At 52.6% G+C, this 23,460-nt stretch overlaps 1 protein-coding gene across 1 annotated transcript in view; it reads right to left on the bottom strand.

Annotated features, from left to right (window-relative positions):
- Csmd1 (CUB and Sushi multiple domains 1) overlaps positions 1-23,460 on the bottom strand; it is a 1,029,359-nt gene that overhangs the window by 18,092 nt on the left and 987,807 nt on the right. The window contains exons 53-65 of the mRNA XM_070015936.1: positions 22,250-22,423; positions 20,304-20,477; positions 15,625-15,813; positions 13,212-13,385; positions 12,505-12,687; positions 11,025-11,201; positions 10,401-10,580; positions 9,072-9,245; positions 8,687-8,860; positions 6,875-6,948; positions 3,362-3,473; positions 2,557-2,736; positions 1,310-1,354 (exon numbers count right to left, since the gene is read on the bottom strand). Coding sequence (XP_069872037.1) covers positions 1,310-1,354; positions 2,557-2,736; positions 3,362-3,473; positions 6,875-6,948; positions 8,687-8,860; positions 9,072-9,245; positions 10,401-10,580; positions 11,025-11,201; positions 12,505-12,687; positions 13,212-13,385; positions 15,625-15,813; positions 20,304-20,477; positions 22,250-22,423 — 2,010 coding nt within the window. The remainder of the gene's footprint in view (positions 1-1,309; positions 1,355-2,556; positions 2,737-3,361; positions 3,474-6,874; positions 6,949-8,686; positions 8,861-9,071; positions 9,246-10,400; positions 10,581-11,024; positions 11,202-12,504; positions 12,688-13,211; positions 13,386-15,624; positions 15,814-20,303; positions 20,478-22,249; positions 22,424-23,460) is intronic.

Raw genomic sequence — 23,460 nt, 5'->3', positions numbered from 1 at the left:
CCTACGGGTACCTTGGTCCTATCCTTGGATGTGCCTGGGGGGGGGGGGCTAAGAACAGGTGGCTTCCACGTCTAAACATGGCCACCAGTGACACGGGCAGAGGACATCTCATGGGTCTTGGCCATCTGACCTGTGTATTGTTCTTAGTGTGCAAATGTACGGCAGCAATGATCTGGGATCGAACATGCCACCTTTATGACCATAGTTAATGGCACTTCTATTCAGGAAGAAGGGGGAAAGACATGCTGATGATAATATTTGCATCTACAAAAATGCATTTATAGATTTTTCAATATTTGATGCACAAAGTCAGCCATAAGAAGCCAACAGAAAAAAAACCACATAATAACAAAACAAAAATATATGGTTCTTTCCCCGAAAGAAGCTGTTGATGGGGTAAGTATTCATTTGTCCTTTTACATGTAAATAATGCATATAGCCCCCAAAGATTAAAAAAAAATCTTCAGAGTTTATAACTCAGACTGCAGAGATTCCTTTAGCCATGCTGGTTCAATTTGCCTCACCCAGGAACTGCACATGTACCATAGCATTCTGAATTAACAGCACTACAAATATGTTGATTCTAAAATCAAGCTTTATGCCCAAGAAACTAGAGCTAAAACTTGAGTAAAGAAACTACAACAAAAAACCTATATAATTTAAAATTTTTAAATACAAGGTCTGTTGTTTTTTTATAAAAAAAAAACCTTGGCATAAAATTTTAAATTAAAATAGTTTGGGGATATATTTTATGATTTAGATAATCTGAGCGTTATCACACAGATCCTCTGTGCCAGGCGATTTCTAATAATGAAATCCTTCCTGGGAAATGGGTGCATGGATTCGGCCTGCGATGTGTTTCAGCAAGGCTTCAATGAGGACAAGCTTCAATCAATGTAAGACAGAGAGAGGATGCCCGGATGATGGAGATTACAGAGAAGGTGTGAGTGTACATTTGAGGCGCTCTGCCCCGTGCTGCATGTCTGGCTCCGGTCCGCGGCTAGGGGACGAACTGCAACCCTATTTATAAGGCTCTCTGTCGTGCCGCCCACGGGGAGGATCGGGCCTGTTCCTCCACACAGTGCCCGAGGCCCTGCCACAGGGCTTCCCATCACCACACGCCAGCCGCTGGCCAAACACCGGGCCAAGCTGTGGAGGTGTGTGGTCCCTGACACAGGGAGAATCTTAACTTTGTCGTGGACAGATGGGTTCGGGTATCTGAATGCAAAAGCTGTTTCACTGTGCAGAGTACAGTAGAAAACAAAGGGCTTTATTTGACCAAAAGCTATAACTCCTCTGGCATACAAACCTGGCGTTTTAGTAACTGTTTCATTAACGTCTCTCACTCCTTTACCTACAAGTAAAAAGACAAATTATCATTTTCAAAAACATTAATTTTTGAAGAAGGTTGAAAAATATGTCAAGATGAAGCAATTTTCCTTTGTCCAGAATTTTTTTTTTTAATGTACAACATAGTATATACAGATGCATTTTATACCCATGTCTCTGCTGTGGGGTCTGAGTTGGGTTTGTAAGAGCTGAGCTCAGGGTCGGAGTGGATATTCTGTGGGAGGTCTACAACAGAGAGCCTTGCAAATGAGGGTGGTGGGCCGGAGGCAGCTTCTGGTCCGGGAGGGCCATCCTGCCTGCACCGGGCACGTCTGAAGTGAGCTGGGATTCACACCTCACCCTCCAATCCCCCACTGAGACCGACGACCTCATGACTTAATAATGAGGGACACACCGTCATTTCCCCTGCCTGCGGTTTAATTCAGTCATCAAGTTAGATTTAATTTATAATCCCTTAGCTCTTAAGAGTTTTGCTTCTTAGCATCCGTCCCCTGGACTCCTGGCGGGATGGGCAAGGGGGATACAGGTTAAATATCCCCAAGGTGAGAATGGGGGTTGGACTGCTCAGGGAAGTCAGGGCTCTGCTCGTCTGCCATTCCACACAGGTACAGGATCCAAGCTGGCCGAGAACCAGAGAGGGCACCTGCCATTCGCCCCCACCCCCGCCCCCCCTTAATTCTCTCACCAGTAAACACACAAATCGGCAAGTAATTAAAGTGTCATTTTCATGCTAATGGCTTTTGTAATTAAAAAAACAATGTCAAGGATATAGAAACTGATGCTGTCAGCAAACAACCTGTGGTCTTAAAAATAAAAACGATGGCTTAATTTGTATGTGCTCAGACACTTGGCAAATATTCATTTACCCGATCTCATTTATGAAGACTACATCTTCTGATGAGATATTAGATACTATTATTGTAAAATTCAGAATGCTTTTCTTCAGCCCAATAGCTTTTCTCTTTGATTGCAAATGTGGCTATAGCAAATAAACTCTACTGACTGGCCACAGGGGAAAGGATGCACACACCGTACACAGCCCGGCCGGCAGCGGCAGGGTCGGCCAGGCCACAGTCCCACCCCATCTCCGGTCACTCAGGGGTCACTCAGGGGTCATCCAGGCACACGTCAGACACACTAGCCCGGCCACACGCAATGCTCTCATTCCTTTTAGTAAGCACGTTCACATCTCCACCAGTGACTTACTTTTACAAACCGGAGACTTCCCTGTCCATTTCATGTCAGCTTTGCAGGTCCTGTGTTCAGACCCTCCCGCAAGGAAGAACCCCGGGTGGCAGGTATACACGAGCGTGTAACCAAAGGCCGGGAGGTCGATTGCCCTCACGTCCGCGTGCGCTGGGGTCTCCGGCTGCCGGCAGGCATGAGCTGCAGGAACATTTACTGCATTAGCAAGTGCTCACTCTGCTCAGGATAACGTCAGCAACTGCGTCCAAGACACAGAGCACACATCAGGATGGTTATGAATCTAGTCACTTCTTCATGTCACGTATGCATGTCATGGTATGAGGGGACCTAGAGAAGAGATTCCAGCTCTGAGAGAAACAGAACACTTCTGCTACACAGTTAAGGGAAATGGTGTATCACCTGTCCTTCAATAACGGCCTTAGAAAGTAACACACGCGTTGTGTCAGCAACTAGGAAATTCATGTTCATTAAGCCAGTGCTAAGAATCTGATGTATATTTAGAAACTTAAGGTACTATTGATCCTTATTTCTTTAAAAATATAAGGAGTAATAATATTTATTCTGTATCTCACCTTCATGGTTTATAAATGTCTCAAATAAAAGCCTTGACCGATTACCATAGTGATAACTTTTGAGCTGTGAATATAGTTGTTTTAATGCTGTAGGTCGCGTTTTCAGGCAGCTTTTGGCCCTTTGATGTTTCAAGGTGAGCCAGCCAGTTTCACTCTCAGTGAAGAGACACGCAGACCAGCGCTGGGCAGGCCCTGTGTACGGCTGCGGGCGGCACAGGCCAGGGCACACTTACGTATGCACTCCGTCTGGATCCCACTCCACGTGAGGTTGGCCAGGCACGTGCGGGTGGTGGAGCCCTGGACGTGGTATCCTTTCCTGCATCTGAAGAACACGGTGCTTCCCACCTGCGGGGGGAGGAGAGGCTGAAGGGGTGGGTCACCCCCGGCCGGTGGCGGCCACCCCCTCTCCCGTCACCCCCTCTCCCCGCCATCCCCCCCTCCTGCCACCCCCCCTCCCCGCCATCCCCCCCTCCTGTCACCCCCCTCCCGTCACCCCCCCTCTCCCGTCACCCCCCCTCCCGTCACCCCCCCTCCCCGCCATCCCCCCCTCCTGTCACCCCCCTCCCGTCACCCCCCCTCCCCCGTCACCCCCCCCTCCCCGCCATCCCCCCCTCCTGTCACCCCCCCTCCCCGCCATCCCCCCTCCTGTCACCCCCCTCCCGTCACCCCCCCTCCCCCGTCACCCCCCTCCCGTCACCCCCCCTCCCCGCCATCCCCCCCTCCTGTCACCCCCCCGCCAGCCCCCCCTCCCCCGTCACCCCCCCTCCCGTCACCCCCCCCTCCCCGCCATCCCCCCCTCCTGTCACCCCCCCCTCCCCGCCATCCCCCCCTCCTGTCACCCCCCTCCCGTCACCCCCCCTCTCCCGTCACCCCCCCTCCCGTCACCCCCCTCCCCGCCACCCCCTCTCCTGCCACCCCCCCGCCAGCCCCCCCTCCCCCGTCACCCCCCCTCCCGTCACCCCCCCTCCCCGCCATCCCCCCCTCCCGTCACCCCCCTCCCCGCCACCCCCTCTCCTGCCACCCCCCCGCCAGCCCCCCCTCTCCCCGCCCCCCCCCCCCCCGCCACCCCCCGCTTGGCCGCTTTCTGACCACACCCTGGGAACGTGGCACGTTCAGAGCAATGGGGTGTGCGAGCCCTGCACATGCGCTACTGGGCAAAGGAAGAGCGTCTCTGTAGAGCTAGGGCTCTGAATTTGGTGTTTGGTAGGGATTGTTCTTCTCTAACCTCTGCTAGTCACATTTTAAACAACCGAGTGAGGGAGCTGCTTCAGTAGCTGCCCGGCCTGGGTAAGAACTCATCGGAACTCAGGGTTTCCCCAGCGTAACAGCGCGGGAACCAAGACCACTGGCCGCACTCTGTGCTCTGCACACCAGAGCACCTCCCGCCCCCTCCTCCCTCCTCATCTCCCCTGGTGCTCCACTGCTGTGCTCTCCCCGTCTGAGCACCCTCCCTCCTCCTTCCTCATCTCCCCTGGTGCTCCACTGCTGTGCTCTCCCCCCTCCCTCTCCCTCCTCCCTCCTCATCTCCCCTGGTGCTCCACTGCTGTGCTCTCCCCCCAGCACCTCCCTCTCCCTCCTCCCTCCTCATCTCCCCTGGTGCTCCACTGCTGTGCTCTCCCCGTCTGAGCACCCTCCCTCCTCCCTCCTCATCTCCCCTGGTGCTCCACTGCTGTGCTCTCCCCCCTCCCTCTCCCTCCTCCCTCCTCATCTCCCCTGGTGCTCCACTGCTGTGCTCTCCCCGTCTGAGCACCCTCCCTCCTCCCTCATCTCCCCTGGTGCTCCACTGCTGTGCTCTCCCCCTCAGCACCTCCCTCTCCCTCCTCCCTCCTCATCTCCCCTGGTGCTCCACTGCTGTGCTCTCCCCCCCTCCCCCTCCCTCCTCTCCTTATCTCCCCTGGTGCTCCACTGCTGTGCTCTCCCCCCCCAGCACCTCCCACCCCCCTCCTCCCTCCTCATCTCCCCTGGTGCTCCACTGCTGTGCTCTCCCCCCTCCCTCTCCCTCCTCCCTCATCTCCCCTGGTGCTCCACTGCTGTGCTCTCCCCCCCCAGCACCTCCCTCTCCCTCCTCCCTCCTCATCTCCCCTGGTGCTCCACTGCTGTGCTCTCCCCACCCCCCTCCCTCCTCCCTCCTCCCTCCTCAGCTGCCCTGATGCTCCACTGCTGTGCTCTCCCCACCCTCGCCCTCCCCCCTCCCTCCTCCCTCCTCATCCCCCCTGGTGCTCCACTGCAGTAGGATGCACTGGATTTCCAAGCACGAGTTCCTCTTGGCAGCAGGCGGATAGAATTCACTGCCTTCCTCTCACAGGTCTAAGACCTCAGCTACATTGATCAGTGGTGATCACATCCGTTCTCCATGGTGACTTGGTGAGAACAACATACATGTATTTTTTCATATTCCCAGAGACTTGGCATTAGACATTTACCCGCCAGAAAGCATCTGGATGACACTTTAGTTCTGTGTCTGGGACACACTGCAAAAAGTGCTGGGGTCACCTGTGAGAACTTCCTGCCCCCAGGCAGGAAGCAGGGTGCTGGGAACAGGAAGAGGCATGGGCGCCCGGTGGGCGGGAGGTGGAGGGCCGCTGGGGCAAGTTTCTCGTTCTAGATTCCCAAACTGGAACAATACCTAGTGAGCCTGGGTATTCTAATTCACGTCGCAAGAGAACCGTGATGTTAAATACCCGAGCTTTTAAGGTGGCCGAAACACTTCAAGCTCTCATGTCAAGTGTTTCTCCAATGCTAATGGGGATGTTAATGTGCCTTTATTAAAAGGTCCAACATCCTGGTGACACTCCTGTGCTACGAATCCACGGGCCCACGGCACTCGAGAGATCAGGCACAGGCGAGCGGCCAGAGAGCGGAACACACCCTCATTTATCATGATCATCATCTTCTTTCCTTTCCTGGCAGCACTAGGGCTTGAACTCAGGGCTTTATACTTGGTAGGCAGGCCCTCTAGCACTGAGCCACAACAACAGGATGAAGGGTGGACTAATGCAACACTGATACTCCCTAGACACCAGGTTGGAAATGAGCGTTACAACTTGGGGTGGGGGGAGGAGAGTGGGGACGAAAGCAGGAGAAAATGAGGGAGTCAAAATGAAATGCACTCATCACCTTACGTATCTGTAACACCCTGTTCATCACCTTTATAATACAAAAGCACACACTCTCTTCTGTTCATCTCTTAAAATTACTGTCTTTGGCCCATTCTCTCTACTCCTCAAATGGACTCTTACATCTGACTGGTCAGCTGCAACTGCACTATGAGAAGTGTCTTTTAAAATCTGCAAAATGTCCAACTGTCTATATCTCTAAGTAGAAGTGAATACAGCTATTGTTACAACAATAACTAAGTTGTCTGTTGATACCTTGATGGTGACAGGTAAAAATAGTCAGAAATTCTCAGCCGGGTGCCAGTGCTCACGCCTGTCATCCTAGCCACTCAGGAGGCTGAGATCTGAGGATCGCGGTTCAAAGCCAGCCCAGGCAAGAAAGTCCATGAAACTCTTATCTCCAATAAACCACCAGAAAACCAGAAGTGGCGCTGTGGCTCAAGTGGTAGAGCGCTCTCCTTGAACTGAAGAGCTGAGGGTCAGTGCTCAGGCCCAGAGTTCAAGCCCCACATCCAGAAAAAGAAAATAGAAATTCTCATTGAATATCATAAATACACATTACACAACAGTGTACACACACACTAAAATATCTTTGTGCTTTCTATTTCCAGAGAACAACATATAAAGTACCTCATATCCTCTAGAGCTGTTCTGGATTCCAAAGTGGGGTGTGCCAGGGTCCGGGCAGGTGTTGTGTGCAGGATCTGAAATGCACAGTTAACACAAGAAATTGCAACACTTCTACGGAAAGGTCTTTCAAAATTCAGGGAAGTTTCTCTTGAGAACTTTTGAGGATTTTTCCATGCAAGTTAAATAATAACTAATAGTGATAATAATAATTATTATTTGCATGCTACTACTACTTGAACTGCAGCTTCATTTCCAAATTTTTGGTGGTTAATTAAAAATAAGAGTTTCATGGACTTTCCTGCCAGGACTGGCTTTGAACCATGGTCTTCAGATCTCAGCCTCCTAAGTGGCTAGTAGTACAGGCGTGAGCCACCAGTACGGGGCTTGTTATTAGTTTTTGACAGTGCCGGGCCTGGCGCTGGGGCCTCGTGCGTGCCAAGCAGGTGCACTGCAGGACTGCACCTGGCAAGCGTGCTGGTTGCACTTCAGAGGGGCCTCACTTCCTGCCCAGCCTCGTGCCTGGACAAAGAGCTGCACTCTACGCTTCTGGCTGTAGCTGGACATCAGGTTCAGACAGCCCCAGCTGACTCCTTTCACTAACAGGAATCCCGGTGGCCATTTCTGCCGTGCTGTCCTGGATCCAGGGCCTCCCCATTCTCCGAGCAGCTAGGGTGACTATGAGCCACAACCACCTGGCCAGAAGTTACCATCTAACTTCTGGTGCTTTACCAGACGAGACACAGCGCTCTCTGTTCTGGTCTAGTTAATAAGCCATCCATTTCCATTCTCTGTCTAATTCTCCCTGCTGAGACACTAGTTAATAATCATACTATTTTAATAACTTTCTATTGTTATGTTTTTGGTTTATAAGGAGTCATATTCTAAATCTTGCATCATTTCCCTCCAGACTTCAAACTGGACATACGTTCCATGTCCAGATGGAAGCCTTTGGATGGTGGTGATGCTTCTTCCAGGTCAGCACAGCCACACTCTGTATACCCAGGACCTGCACACCCCCCTCCTGCTCCCCCAGCCCCCCAGGGTCAGGAGGAAACCCCCGTCAGCAGGAGAAATGATAGATAACTGAACAAAAACGTTTCTTAGGGCAAGTAACCTATACGGATATAGAAAAATATTTTATATACAGAGATTTTTGCCATGTGACACTTTAAATGAAATGACAACAAATACTCTATAACCAAACAATTCAGTGATACTACTGCTTATACTGTCTTTATCTCTAAGTAGTTATCATTTGATCTTCCAGAACACTGTCAAGAGTAAACCATGGATTTTAGTTTGTCAGAAATGCCCAGGGAAATCTCAGTACAAGTGGCTCAGCAGAATGAACCCCATGGAGTCTGGTCTGTAGCAGCAGGGACGCGCAGGCTGGGAGCGGGGAGCAGGGAGGGGGGACGCGTGGGCGGCCCGGCCGTGGTTGGGGGGCAGGGCGCCATGGCTGGGCCAGGTCGGGGAGCGGGGGGGGGGGGGGGGGTGCGGGCCACCCATGGCCAGGCAGCGGTTCCACTTCCCAGGAGCCCTGTCTCGGCAGCACAGCTGTCAGCTGACTTGGAGTCTGGGCCGGAGGCCATTTTGGCCCATGTGAGTTGTAAGCTGGGAGCAGGCCCGTCTTGGCGGCTGCTCGGGGCAGGCCCTCCCCTGAGCCTGTGTGTGGTCTCAGCCAGCCCTACGGTGGGGGCGTGTCCCCAGCCTGAGCCTTCCCAGGACCCTGGGTCGTGTGCTGTTACCTATGCAGGTGGGCTGAACGCCACTCCACAGACCACCCCCCACCCCCGCCGTGTGGCGTGTTACCTATGCAGGTGGGCTGAACGCCACTCCACATGCCATCCGCCTGGCAGACTCTTTTGGAGGACCCCACCAGTATAAATGGAGATTTGCACTGGAAGAAGACTTCGGAGTTGTAGGTGAAGCTTTTCCCACTGATCCTCCCCTCGGCGGGGACCCCGGGGTCTCCACAGAAGACAGCTGTGGAGAACAACCAGGAGAGAGGCCGCGGCTTTAACACCCCATGTGGACTACTTTGCTGCTCAACTTGTTGAAGTCGTTTCTGCCCAGTCTCCGGGTTGAACCAGAGAGCCAAAGAACTAGAGGAACGCATCCCCTTGGGGGCTCAGGCTGGAGCCCGAGGTTCGTCCAGCGTGCAGCTAAGGATGTGCGGTGATGGGGGGGGACTCACGCAGGCACTGGGGCACCTCTCCTTTCCACACCCCGCGGCCTTCACAGGACAGGATTGCCGAGTGGGAGGGCTGGTAGCCGTCGGCACAGCTGTAACTCACGCTGGAGCCCCAGTGGAAGTCTGCGCCCTCCACACGCCCGTGCGGCACCGCGGGAGGCTGGCTGCACAGGACCGCTGTCCACAAAGAAAGCAGACACAGCTCTGCTGTTACAAAGACAGCAGAGATACAAGGTCGCACCGTTTCGCATTAGTTTAGATCAAAAAGGTAAAATGAAGATCAAGTGGAAATGGATCACATGGAAAGAGAAAACAGAATTGAGGAGTTAACAGGATTTCACATCTACAAGATCATGAAAGAAAAAAATAATTCTTTTTATTTATTTATTTTGGGTCCGGTCCTGGGGCCTGAACTCTGGGCCTGGGCGCTGTCCCTCAGCTCTTCAGCTCATGGCTAGCGCTCTACCACTTGAGCCACAGCACCACTTCCCGCTTTTTTCTTTTTGCTTATGTGGTGCTGAGGAATCGAACCCAGGGCCTCAGGCATGCAAGGCAAATGCTCTACCACTGAGCCACCTTCCCAGCCCGAAAAAAAATAATTGTTTTTACAGTGGTTATCATAAGTAAATGAAGGCTTGGTCATGTGACCAGAATAAAACTTTTGAGTTTGTGCATAAATTTGGTAAAATGTTCGCCTCTTCTGTGATTTTATTTATTTTAGGGCTGTGTACACTTTCCAAAAAGCATAATCTGTGTGTCTACTTGCTGTTCATGCTTGTTTCAAAAACGAAGGCGTGAGTGGGTGAAGGGCTTTCCGTGGAATCCCACGTGCACGTGCTCTCTCCTGGGCTGGGTGAGCAACGTACGGGCCACGTGTGCAAGCACCGCCCTGGGGGTCGAGTGTGCCGCGGGCCCAGAGAGAACACCCAAAATCACCGTCCAAAACTCTGCCCTGCATATCAGAAACTGATGAGAATTTCCAGACACAGAAATGGGTACAGGCATTCTTACCCAGTTCACAGCCCCAGCTTCTCCTGGGAAACGTCACCCACACATGAGCAACCGCAAGGACCAGCAGGCTGCACAAGGTGTGGGTGCATCACAGGAAGCTGCTGCGCCCTGCCCACCAGGTACCTGCCCCAGGTCTGCAGCACACACCCTCCATCTGGGAGGGAGCATCCGAGCCCCACCTCCCCCACCCCGATTTTGTCATGGGCCCTTCACTAGGCCTTTCTCTGTCATACTGCAAAAACAACGTGGCTGAGCTCCAGAAACCCCCGAGACAGGAGGTGCAGCCTGCTCCTGGCGGCTTGTGCACGCACACGCACGCACCTCTGCAGACGGGCTTGCTCTGGTTCCAGGTGCCGTCCTTGGTGCAGCGGATGGTGGCAGAGGCCGCGGGTTCCATCAGGTACCCAGGATTGCACTGGTAACTCACTGTCTTGTTGAAGGTGAAGTCCGTCCCAAACTGGACGCCGTTCGGTAGTGTGCCTGGGTCCCCGCAACTTATGACTGATGGGCAGACGGTGGAAAAGAGCCAGAGCAAGGTGAAATCATCGTGGCGTGAATTAATCATGGCCCCCATCAAGGGATGCTCTATGAGCTGCTGTCTGAAGTGATCAGGCCGCGAATTATTAACGTCTCCCTGCCCGCCACCCTTTTGGGATCTGGCTATGTGTTGGGATTTCTCGTCCCTGCCTGGGGTGGGCATGGCTGCTACCTCCTGCTGCCCCTAACCAGGCCCGGTTACACACTGAACAGCCCACAGACACAGCCTTGGACACTGTCCAACCTAACCAACCATTTAAAGTAGCTTCAGCTACTCAAAGCGCCTATAAAATGGTGTCATGTTGAAAATGGATATTTGGCTTTTGTCTGTATGGGTTTTAAAGTCAATGAAACCGCTCTGAAGGGCACGCTGTCCCTCCCCTCCCACGCCGACCGACAGCCGCTCACTCGTGCAGTCCGGCGCCGTGCCCGTCCAGGTCCCGTTGGCTGTGCAGTGCCGGGTGGTGAGCCCCGAGGTCCGGTAGCCTTCCCAGCACGCGTAGACAACAGAGCTGGAGAAGAGGATGCCGTCGCTGCTGCTGATCATGCCGTTGGTCGGGGTGCCGGGGTTCCCACAGGACACAGCTGATGCAGGGGAGAGCCGACGCAAACAATTCATCCATGCGTTACGGGCAAGGCCTGAGGTCAACTCTAGCACAACTTCAACCATGCGAGCTCTGCTCATTCAAGGGACCTGAGCCACGTCCTTAAATGCAAGACGTGTCTCTGCTGAGCAGCCTGGCCGTGGCGAGACTCTCACAGCCTAAGGCCCGAGCGGCCGTGAGCACAGGGCCCGTGGGCAGGGGAGGGCCCCTCCTCACATTTCCACTTCAGTTAGCGCGGGCTGCGCCCAGGCCAGGGGAAGACATGAGCCTTGGTCTCACCTCCCCCCGGCCCAGCCTCAGAGCTCGGGAACTCGTGTGAGGGAGCCTTGGAAACGGCAGTTAAAGATGAGGTTGCTAACCAAGGCAAGTGACCTTCAGTGGAAATCTACAAATGTGTAATGTGAAAATGGTTAGGAATGTAAGGAAGATCTTGAAGCATGTCTCCCACAGTTTTCCTTTGTGGCTCATCAACGCCTCTCCTCCCTTCACGTCCTCCTCCCGTGTGCCATCCGGTGAATGTCCCTGACACTGGTGTAGAGCACAAGCCGGACGGAGGCAGTGAACCAGAAGCCTGGTGGACATGTCTGACAGGTGCTGGTTTCCTACCAGCTCCTCCAGGCAGCCCCGATCACACACAGTACGCGTTTCACACACACCAAGGCCATCTTCGATTATTCGCACAACTCCAAAACCGAGAACCCTACTCGCAAAGAATTTGTAACATTTAAAGTCTTCCTGCCTAAATTCTAAGCATTATTTTCAGAACTCTAAACAGAGTGCCACTGACCACAAATCAGGTCAGGGACAGGCCTCCCAAGAGTGCCGAGCTGCCGCCTTGCCTGCCCTCTCTCGCTCACTCCTGGAGCCGCGTCCTGGGCTCTCGCACCGCAGTCAACGGACGCAGCCCAACACGTCACACAGAAGGCAGCCCTGCGCCCCTGCGACAGAGCTCTGGGACACCAGAAGACGGGACGGGATGTGCCGTCTACCTGCAGAAATCAACCTGATGACGGCCTGGCTCCTGCTAGCTGCGCTTAAACTGCCTTTCCACCAACAAGTTCCATAAACCAGCGAAACCCCAGGAGCCCAGAGACCCCACCTCTGAGTGCCTGTACAACACGCCAAGTCTCAAGTCCAGTTTCCTAGGACCCACCCACCATCCTTGAAAGATGCTCTTAAAGACTACGGGGGAGCGGGGTGATGGTACAAAGAACACAGGTCTCCGGGGATGGGGAGGGGCCGATGGCGGCAGGGCTGCGGGAGGACCCGCCCCTCGTCCTCACCTTCGCACACGGGCTGCACTCCGGACCAGGAGCCGTTGGCCAGGCACGTCCGCTCCGCCGAGCCCCGCAGCTGGTGGCCCATCTCACAGGAGAAACGCAGGAGACTCTTGGTCTTAAACTCGTCCCCGAGCCGAGACCCGTGGGCCGGGGTCCCGGGGTCACCGCAAAACCCAGGGTGACTTCCTGTGGGATGAGAACACAGGCCACACACACATGTTTAAAGCAACAGAAGTCACCGAGTGACGCGTTAATTAAACGTGGGCTTAGCACGGTGATTCTAAAGCATTCTGGTCATCTTGTAAGAATGACTTGTTATCACAGACTACAAAACGGAAGGAGTTGAGACACCATTTTTGTGTCATTGAAGGACAAATAGCCTAGTGATTACGGCGTTTTGAAGACGTGAAATACTGAGGGGGGTGAAGGGAGGGCTGTGTAAGGGAAGGAGGGGACACATGGGTGGAGAGCCAAAGACACAGAATCAGGTGCACGCTCTGCCTGGGCGCAGCTCACGCGGCGCCGTGGGGAAGCACCCAGCCTGGGCTGGAGGAGGAGCAGGGGAGGAGTGACGGCAGCGATCGTGTGTCTGGCAGTGGCAGTGCTGAGGAGCTGCTGCCGACTCGCAACAGCACAGCTGGCTTCCCCAGAACAGCCAGAGGCTCCTGCCATCCCACGGCATTGGGGGTGACTGTGACCACGGCCCTCACCTGAGCAGTGGGGCGGGGCTCCGCTCCAGCGGCTGTCCTCCTGACAGACACGCGTGCTGTTCCCGGTGAGGGTCTGGCCCCCTTCACAGGAGTACCGGACCGTGGCTCCAAACGTAAACAGCTCTCCGGTGAGCACAGCATTGGCCGGAACCCCAGGATGCCCACACGATATGGCTGACGGGAGGAGAGAGCTCATGAGGAACAGGCACCTCATTCGGGAAAAGTCCCCCAGAGCACCCCCACTGAGAGTGAGCCCACACGCCCAGCCTGCACGCCCCGGGACCGGTTCCAGATGAGACCTCTGTCCACAAGAGTGACTGACTGAAGAAAAGGGAAAGCTCTACTGCAGGGATTTTCTTTCTTAAGACAGCTTTGCGTAAGCCAGGAGCCAGTGGCTCACATTCATAATCCTAGCTACTCGGATCTGAGGCTGCCCAGACAGAGGAGTCCACTGGACTCTGTCTTCAGCAAAAAGCAGGGCTGGAGGCCTTCCTCAAAGAGGAGAGTACCAGCCTAGCAAGCACAAGGAACTGAGTTCAAACCTAGTCCTGTCTCCCACCTCTTACCACCCCCTATGAAACCACAGCTCTGCTTGAGGTTGAAAAGCACATGTAAGCTTTCAAGGAGAAAACCATGTTTTCTGCTGCTCTTTTGTCTACTCTGAATTGCATATCCCCTGAGAGCAAAATTGTAAGAAATTTGGGAAACTAACATAAATCCATCAAAATTGAATCCATCAGAATGGTTTTCATTCCTTGGGGACAGAGTTCTGTTAAGTCTGCTTAATTTTTAAGTTGCCATGACTAAGAATACCAATCTAACAATGGTGCTTTTAATAAGTGGCAATCTAAATTGCGTAAGTAAAAAAGAAATATTTGATTAATTTCTTCCATAAAGTAACATTCATATTTTCATTTGTTTCCCTAAAATTGTACTAAATTGGGTCTCTATGCTGTTCATAATTATTCCTCAGCAAGGTTTATCTGGATGAGAAGAGATTTATGCAAATAAAAATAAATCTAGGATTGGGATGAAAGGGATTTATGTAGATTCATCTCTATCTTTTCAATAAGCTACTGAATTTAACACTGGGTATGCTTTTATGTGAACTAACTGGTTTGCAACTATCAATGAATCATCCAAAGGCATCTGATTTACTGTCTTGAGCTCTGAACACAGGGTCACTAGTGATCACATGATGAGCACAGAGAGGAGTTCAAAGTCTGGAATGCAGTTCTGATACCCCATAGCAAATTAGCCTTCCCTCTCTGTTTAACACTGGCAGTCCTTCACTGGAAGGCCTCATTTATCTACAGCCCCTACAAAGGAACCAATTAGAGCGAAGAGACTGAGACGTTGAGTAAGTGATCAATTCTAGATGAAATAAAAGAGAACAGGGAAAGCCGTCAGGGAGCCCGGGTCCCAGGGACAGTGGAGAGGAGCTGAGCTGATGTAGATGCAGAGCTGGGGTCGCTCCCAGCCTCCGACACCTCACGCTCCGCTGATCGCGAGGGCTGGCAGCGGAGCAGACGCCTCGGCAGACCCCAGCGGAGAGGCCAGCACCTTCACAACTGTGCAAGGACAAGCACAAGTCTCCCTCAACGTGGCTCTGAAAAGCCAGCAAGTGTGAAGGTGTGGGAAGACAGAGAACACGGAGACGGGGCGTCCATGAAGACTGCAGAACATCTGCGGATGCACAGCAAGCGCAGCGTAAGCGTATCACGTGTCCCAGGAAGAGGAGGACGTGCGATACATTTACTAACTCACAGTCGGCGAAGCAGTTCTTCTCCGCTGTCACGCACTTTTCTTCATGGAGCCCGGCGTTACGGTTAGAATCCGTGAGCACCAGCGTCAGGGCTGTGCGGGACTGGCTTTGCAGGGGACTCTCCTCCCCAGTACCAAGCCATTCTCCATAGAGGCCGTAGGGCCACGACTGTCACTGTGTGGACAGCTAGGCCAGGCCTCTCAGCCTGGTTCTGACTCTCGAGCATGCACAGGACAGGCGTGCCCGGAAGGCCGAGTTTCCACTTTAAGGACTGCTTAAAAACATCAACGTGAGGAATGCCGTTTCCCACCTTCTCAGACTGCATCCTGAGAGAGATGGTTTTCTTTGCACAGAAGGATGGCTGGGATTCTCAAGTGAAAGGAAATCAGACCATGGCTATGTGGGGAGAAAACGATGCATTCTTGTTCATCTGCATCTTCTGAAATGCAGCGATAATTATACCTTGAAGACTGCTGCAGTCCCAGGTCATCTTATCTGCCAGGAGAGCACCTCTATTCTTTCTAGCAACATAAATACGCTCTCTTTAGCATATTTATGTGAAGATCTTGTTCAGTCACGCCGAGCCACCGCCAGGCGTGCACCTTCCCCACTGAACCCGTCAGCCGTGTGATACGCCTCAGCACTCACCCAGACACTTGGGTAGAGACCTATCCCACAGGCCACTGGCCATGCAGGTCAAGGCCGAAGACCCCAGCAGGTAAAAGCCCTTCTTGCAGTGATACAGGACGCTCATTCCGTACTCGAAGCTCTCAGGGAATGTCTGCTGCCCGTGCCGAACGGCATTCTCCACGAAGCCTGGGTCAGAGCAGTTCACCACTGAAAACAAGACAGGTCACAGGTCACCGGACCCAGCTGTGGCTCACAGAAAGAAACAGACAAACAGGTTACAACAGGAGAGAACCACTCATCATTCTAGAAAGCTGACAAAACGAGAACTTCACCCCCAAGCCGCGTCACTCTCCACTTCCTTGATGAATTCTGGTGATTTCCCTGCACTGGTTTGCTTCCACAAATACTAAGTGTTAAATGAGATACTACAGCAACTTTGATTTTATGAGGTTAGCTTACTGTGTCCTAATAATACACTTGGCCAACACAAACTCTGAAACCGGATGAGGTTCTGTGTTGTCAAGTTTGGAGGTTTGAGGCAGGGACACGGTGACAAGCCGTCAACTGCGTCTGTCCGTGTGCTCACACGTCAACATGTGTGCATAGTCACGTCAAGCTTGCACACAGTCACGTCTGCTCACGACAAAGGGAGCGGAGGACGGCAGCCCACGCATCCCTGTGAGTCTGTGGTCCGTGACACGTTCCGGTCACCACGGGCCCCCATGGTCTGGGCACCATGGGCATCTTCAGGGCACTAGTGATGTCCCCCAGGGAGAGCGCTATGCACTGCACACAGCATGCCGCCGATGGCTCTGCGGCACCAGAGATGGCAGGTTAGTCCATTAGGCCCAGCTGTCCACGGGGCAGCCCTCCTCAGCTTTCCTCCTCCCACAAGGTGTGTGAGTGACTTGGGGATCCGCTGGAAGGTGAGCTGAGCATCCTAAGTCAAATTCCTTAGGCCACCGCGTATTCTAGGAAATGACCGGCGGCACTGCCATGTGGACCCACAGGACCTGAGGTCTGAGTCACTCGTAGTGTGATGAAGAGGGTGAGGAGCGTGGGGATCTGTGTCAGAAAGATGTGGAGCGTGGGCCTGTCATGAAAATCCACATTTCCCTCTGGTATCTCACTCCACAAAATGCTCACACTGTGGCTGGATTTTCTGGTGAGAAATCCACCTCGGCAGGAAGGCATGAGAAATAAAGACCTCTCCTAAGTTCACATGATTGCCCAGTGTGGAGAAATTCGGGTGGACCCCAAAGTATGTCCCGTGCAAACGTTTCTGCATGTCACCAAAGAAACACATGTGTGAACCAGTCCCCAAGGGCACAGGGTCCGTACTGGAGGAGTTGGTAGAAACAAGGACCTGGGATTGTGTCCGGTACAGTTCACTCAAAAAACTGCATCACTGTTACTTGGTCAATTTCAACTATGCCCTGTTCCTCTTTGAGAGGAAGCAAGACCGGGCATCTGTGTCATCTTGGAATCATAACATCTATCTTGCCTCCTGAGGTATACACTGAGCCTTTTTACTATGGGCCGAACCTCATCCCCAGAAACACTTGTTCAAAGCATTCGTGAGGTCAACATGCAAACATGGACAAGAACAGCACTCCGTGGTGCCACCTGCCGTGTTCTCTTCAGATGTCTGGGGACCTCTGAAGCCTCCATCGCCGTTTCCTGCTCTCTCCAGGCAGGTATAGACAGCTGACAAAGGGGATCTTAGAATACCACGCTGAGACATTAATAGTGAATTCTGTGAGCTGTGGTGACTGGCATTTCCCTGGGGCTCAGGGGACACAGCCCCGAACGGGCTCTCAGAGCCCAGCTCCGCCTCTCACCACCTTGTCCTCAGCGGGCTGGGCATCACATCGATTCCTCATCCCTCTCCTGTTCAGAACCCAGAGCCATGGCGTGTTTTCACGAACATCCGGGTCCTTCTGCGTGACGGAGGCCCCCGTCCTTCACCCTTGCTGCTTGCGACAGGTGGTGACAGAGCACAGGTGGAGGCAGTGCAGTGGCCACCGTGAAAGTCAGAGGACTGGGCAAAGCAACCCCACCCCAGACACTCCCAGCGGGCCACCTGCCTCCGTCCCGTCCCCCACTGAAACACCTAGGAAACTTCCATCACTTTTAATTAGATAATTTAGTTCTGAGTTCCATCTGTAGTTCTCGGGGAAAAAATTACAATAAGCTCATAGCCCGAGCACATTATATTTCCCTTGTGTATTGCTGCTTTATTTATTCATTCATTAAAATATATTAATTGATGATAAATTAAAAAGTTGATGAGGTTTGACTTTCAGGGCGTCTGATGTGACTGGAGCAGAACTATGCAATTTAACTTGCAAATTCAAAGTCTGGTTAAACACGGAAACTCCATAAACACAGACACTAAAGAACTTCCCAACTCTTGGGCTCCACGGGGTCTCCGTGAGCCGCAGGCTGGGACGGCGGTGCCTTGCAGGGGTAGGGCCTCTCCCAGACTCCCTCCCAACACCCGGGGCCTGTGGAAGATGCCGGGGCCACGTCAAGGCTAGGGTTTTCTTTGCAAGGCAAAAGGCATTTATTGTTATAAAATTATTTTAGTTTCATTCTCACAAAAAAAGTAAAGTGAATGGGAAGGATCAAATTAAATTAAAAGATCAGGTGTCTGATGTTCTCTGCAAACAAACAAACAAAAAACCACTGTTCAGTAACATGGAAAATACACTGAGCTGATCAAGCAGCGGTAAGCCCTGATGGAGGAAGGAAGCCCAGAAGTCCTGTATACTTAGCACCTGCACAGAGGGAAAAGTAAATAAACAGAGGAAAGAAAGAAGCACAAGGAGGAAACGAAAACCCTCCTCTACTACATGCAAGGGTCTGCCTGTTGCTGGGCACTGGGGCAGACGTCAGGCCCCGTTAGATAGAGGACAGGGAGACACCTTTAAAACAGTTACTGCTCATGACAAGCCATCCTTCTTAGCCTCACCGTCATTTGAATCGACTAAGATGCTCTGGGTCAGAACCATTGGACCCTCTGACTGTTGGCGCCATTCTGTCCCCAACTACATGGAGGGAGGGCTGTGGGACAGCGATGGCTGGAGTCTTCCCGCCAGCACCATGGGCTCTGAAATCTCCATGGAGACCCCGAGGAAGCCACACAGCAACCACAGCCGCTTGCCGCCTTAGAGCCGTTCCAGTCCCCAAGCCATCGCCCCCGAAAGTTCTCATGAACTCTGCTGTCTGCCGTCTTAACAGGCTCTCGACGAACCTCTCTGTACTATGAACACATGCAGCCCAGCACCAGACAATGACTTTCAACCCCCTACCTGAGAAAGGACCAGTAAGCAGAACATGCAAAGACTTCTGAAAACACAGCCTTATAAAGCACATGAGAACTCTAAGCCATCTGCCAAGAACAGGGGCCAAATGTGGAAGGGTGCGTGGGGGCCGCAAAGGACACACAAGATGCTGTTACCACACTCCACCGGACCCTCACAGGGACTGGCTATACGCCTGACAGAGTAACTCAGAGTAGGGCACACGGCCACACCAGACGCTGGGACAAAACTAACAACTAAAATCCACGGATCTCCACCCTCCTGAAGCGCATCTGAATAGGGCTCCCTGAACTCAGGGACACAGGCGTCCGCGGGGTCTCAGAGCACACGTGACTGAGGAGGCTGTGGCTCTACCACACACAGATGGGGCTGGGCCTGGGGCTGGGCTGTCAGAGCTGGGAGAGACGGCCCAGGTGTCAACAAGGAGGGACTCCCTGTGGACTCATGGCGTCCACAGAGAACTCCCGTGCCCACCATGCGTGAGCAGCTGATGAAACATACCCAGTCTCCCTGGCTGACTGCTCTCTGGGACTGGCCACCTCCATGTCCACAGAGCCCTAAGGAGAGCTTCAGGCCCGGAAATCCAGGGCAGCTCTGCTGTGGGCCTTCCCGTCCTCCTGTCTGAGGAATACTTTCCCTTCCCATCCCTTTGCATTCATGCACCTGCTTCTGCTCGTCTCCTGGGTCCCTGGACTCTCTCTCTTATAGGCCAGAATCCCTCTGTACCCCGAGCCTGGTGACACAAATGCAGGGACATTACCCCACTTTGCACCAAGACATAACACAACTGGGGTAAGGAAGACATCCCTGCGGAACTGAACTCCTAAATGACCTGATACCGTGAGACGTATAAAAATTAACACAGAATTTCCTTTTAAGCTCAGGTGGTAGACCAGGTTTATGTGCGAGTTTTAAATAAATGAATCAAAGATGAATAGGTGAAATTTAAGAACAGTAAACCCTCTCTGTATAACGAGTACATAAACACAATAGAAGTAATAAATAAAAGCAGAGAAAACTTCAGCCATACATTCATAAAATTAGAAGCTTAGGGGCTAAAAGTGCTCATAAAACACTGTAGCAAAAACAAAGAATGAACAAATGAATGAGAAAACAAAAACAAAAACAAAACAAAAAAACCCCAGACAGATTTGTCTTTGCAGGAGAAATATCTTAGGTTTGTGATTGGCTGTCCCCATCAAGAAGCAGAAAGAGGCTCTTGGGAAATTGCATGTGTGATTTCCCAGTGTGCAGGGCTCTGTGGTCAGCAGCGTGCACTGCTGGTGTCCAGCCCTGAGCTGAGGCTGCACACTCCATTTGTGAACACAGTTTTCTGCACCCTGACACGCGGGGCCTGGGGCCCTTGCCTACCTCGACATGTGGGCAGAGGGCTGCTCCACTGGCCGCTGCTCCGGCATTGGGCACGGGAGGCTCCATGCAGTAAGTAGCCCGTGTTGCAGGTGAAGTTCACGAGGTCGTTCAGGTTGAACTCCGTGCCATTGGTGGTGCCGTGGGCAGGGTTTCCGGGGTGTCCGCAGGTGATCGCTGCGGAGAACAGGTCCAGGTCACCACCCACTTCCCCTGCTCATGAGAACACGCAGGTGCAAACCCACACGGCGGACTCAGGGGATTTCTCACCAGACACTCTGCAGTTGCTCTTTGTGTCTAAAAGGGCATCTGGGATTGGCCACGGGCTGAAGGTAGAGACCTTTGTTACACTGTGGACAAGGCTGCCAGATGTAGTTTCCCCATTACAGAAACTTATTTCTTCCAGCAGGACAGAACACCATGGATTTGAAAGAGGCAGCGAATGACAGATGAGAATAGTTTGGCTTGAACGGGAGTTTGAATGTTTACCTCCTTTGGACTTGCCAATCTCTGGAACTCTTGAAAACATGATGGCTTTTTGTTTAAAACTAAATTGTCCATGTATAGATGACTCAAATGTCCAATTAAATGTTATGAAATTAGCAACCCAACTGTGCACACTCAAAGTTATTTTCACTGCCAGTCCTGTTGTATGATACTCTGAAATGTGGTGAACTGTCATGTTATACTTCACACAATCACCACACAGAACAGGGCACGATCTGTCCTTAGCCCTTCCAAACACTGGTATTTTTGTTCCTCATTTGTCTTGCCAGCACTCTGTAAGTTCTAACTGACGCTCTCATGCCTGAACTGTGTATGTGACAGACCCGTATCGCAGACAGCACTGCCATTGCCCAATGGCCGCATCCACCTCCCTGTGGCTTAGTTCACAGGAAGACAAAGAATGTGTCAGAGTGAGAACTGTCTTAAAACTTACAACTGTTCTAAATACCAGACCCTGCTTTGATCTTTGAAGTTACCAGTTTAAAGAGCGATGTCTACGTATGATTGTCAGTTTTGTGTAAAAAAGGAGGGCTGTTTGCAAGACTGAGCATTCTTTTTTGTTGTTGTTGTTGGTTGTGGGGCCTGCACTCTGGGCCTGGGTGCTGTCCCTCAGCTCTTCAACTCAAAGCTAGCCCTCTACCACTTGAGCCACAGCGCCACATCTGGCTTTTTTTTTCTGCTTTTTTCCTGGTGCTGAGGAATCGAACCCAGGACCTCATGCATGCAAGGCCAGCATTCTACCACTAAGCCATCTTTCTAGTCCAAGACTGGGTATTCTTGATGAAACCAGTTTGCAAATGTCACGCAGAGTAGATACTCTGAAGATCCGCAGAGCGGGCCTGCAGTCCTCCTCTAGGCCGCCCTCCCCTGGGTGTCCCGTGACAAACAGGAGTGAGTGCATGGCAGTGTCATCCCGGACACCACACAGACACAACTGGTGGGAGTTAAATGTGGTCAGCAGTCCTGTGGGGGGGGCAAGAGGCAGAAGGCTGAGACGAGGGAGAGGAGCGGTGACCGCAGACGTGCGCGTCACAGTGCCAGCCGAGGGGGACGGCGAGAGGCTCGCTACTGGTTGAAGATGGGTGTGTGTGCGTGCGTGCATGAGCGTGTGCACAGGTGTGGGCGTGTATGAGCGTTGCACAGGTGTGTGTGCACATGTGTACATGTTTGTGCACATGTGCATGGGCATGTCTGAGCATGTGTACAGGCATGTGCACACACTGCATGTGAGCATAGGCACAGGTGTGAGTGTATCTGTATGTGCATGAGTGTGTGCGTGAGTGAGCATGTGTGCATGTGTGGTGGCATGTGTCCCAACCAGCATGCATGCGTGTGTGCACAAGCACATGGGTGTGTAGGATCACGTGTGCATGGGAGCATAGTGGGCATGAGCGTGCACATGCGTGTGTGCGTGTGCATGGTCCGACCACGGCAGTACTCACGGACACAGACGGGCGTCTGGCCGGACCACTTGTGGTCCTGCAGGCAGATCCTGACGGAGGTCCCCACCAGCCGGAAGCCGGGGTTGCACTGGTAGACGACGGTGTCTCGGTAGCTGAAGCCGTCCCCGCTGATATGCCCGTTCACGATGGGGTCCGGGGAGCCGCAGTGCCCGGCTGAGAGCAGACCCAGAAGCAGCAGAGAACGTCGATGAATGCCGGGACTGCGCGCACCACGCCCCTCACTCCTCACTCACCCACAGCCAATCCAGCAGCAGCCCCACGCAGCGGACTGGCTGGAACCCCACTTCACCTCCACCACCCTTCCCTTCCCAGCTCTCCGCAGTGTCCGCCAGCACACTAAGGACTATGTGTGAATGACTTTTATAATTCTATGACTCCTGCATTTGACTTCCTGGCCTTTCGTATTATTTATCTTGCTGTTCTATTTCCAAATAAAAGCTGAGAGAAAGGAGGGGCACCTAGCAAATCAGATCAGGGCTGGAAAGAAATGAGGTTGTCATATGATGTGTGACCCTCCAGAAGGAGGATCTGGCACAGAAACTTGAGCATTGGCAGACCACTGTCTGATGAAAATGTGACCAGGGTGTTTTGTAGGATGGGGAAGTACCGAGTTCAGAGCAGAGTGGTACTAACGAGGTAGATACAGGAGGAATGGAACAAAAGTAGGAGGTGGGCTGGAATGCAAGGGCAACAACGCTGACCACCGCAGGACATATATCAGACAAAGGAAAGGCCGGGGCAGGACAGAGCTGGAGACTGATGAGAACTGGGGACAGGACAAAGGTCTCTGCTCCTCCTGGTGACCTTCCACTCTCAGAGAAACATGGCCAGCCGCACTCACTGCCAAGCCCTGCTGGAGGCTCTCCGAGTTGTTAGTGGGTGTCAGCTGGTCAAGCTCCTGCCCCTTTGAAGCAACTTGTTTCTTACTTGCTCTCCTTTCAGGCTCAGCAAGTTCCTCTCTAAACAAGTCAAAGTCTGAAGGATACCACAGGCAAGTACAGATTTTTCACACAATTCCAGTTACAGTGAAATAGAGAAAACTCTATGAATATAAAAATTAAAAGAAAGAGTAAAGGGGAGGAGAGCAATCAGGTCATAACGAGATATCAATGAATCAAAGTCATGCACTGATTCTGTAGCTGCATACAGCGAAGCCAGACTCCAAGGGCTCTTCGTTTGCTTGTTTTGTT

This window comes from Dipodomys merriami, unplaced genomic scaffold, assembly GCF_024711535.1.
Source record: "Dipodomys merriami isolate MVZ:Mamm:240054 unplaced genomic scaffold, mDipMer1.0.p SCAF_12, whole genome shotgun sequence".
Lineage (NCBI taxonomy): Eukaryota > Metazoa > Chordata > Mammalia > Rodentia > Heteromyidae > Dipodomys > Dipodomys merriami.
Note: the sequence above shows the minus strand (reverse complement) of the source record. Positions and strands in the feature narration are given on the sequence as shown.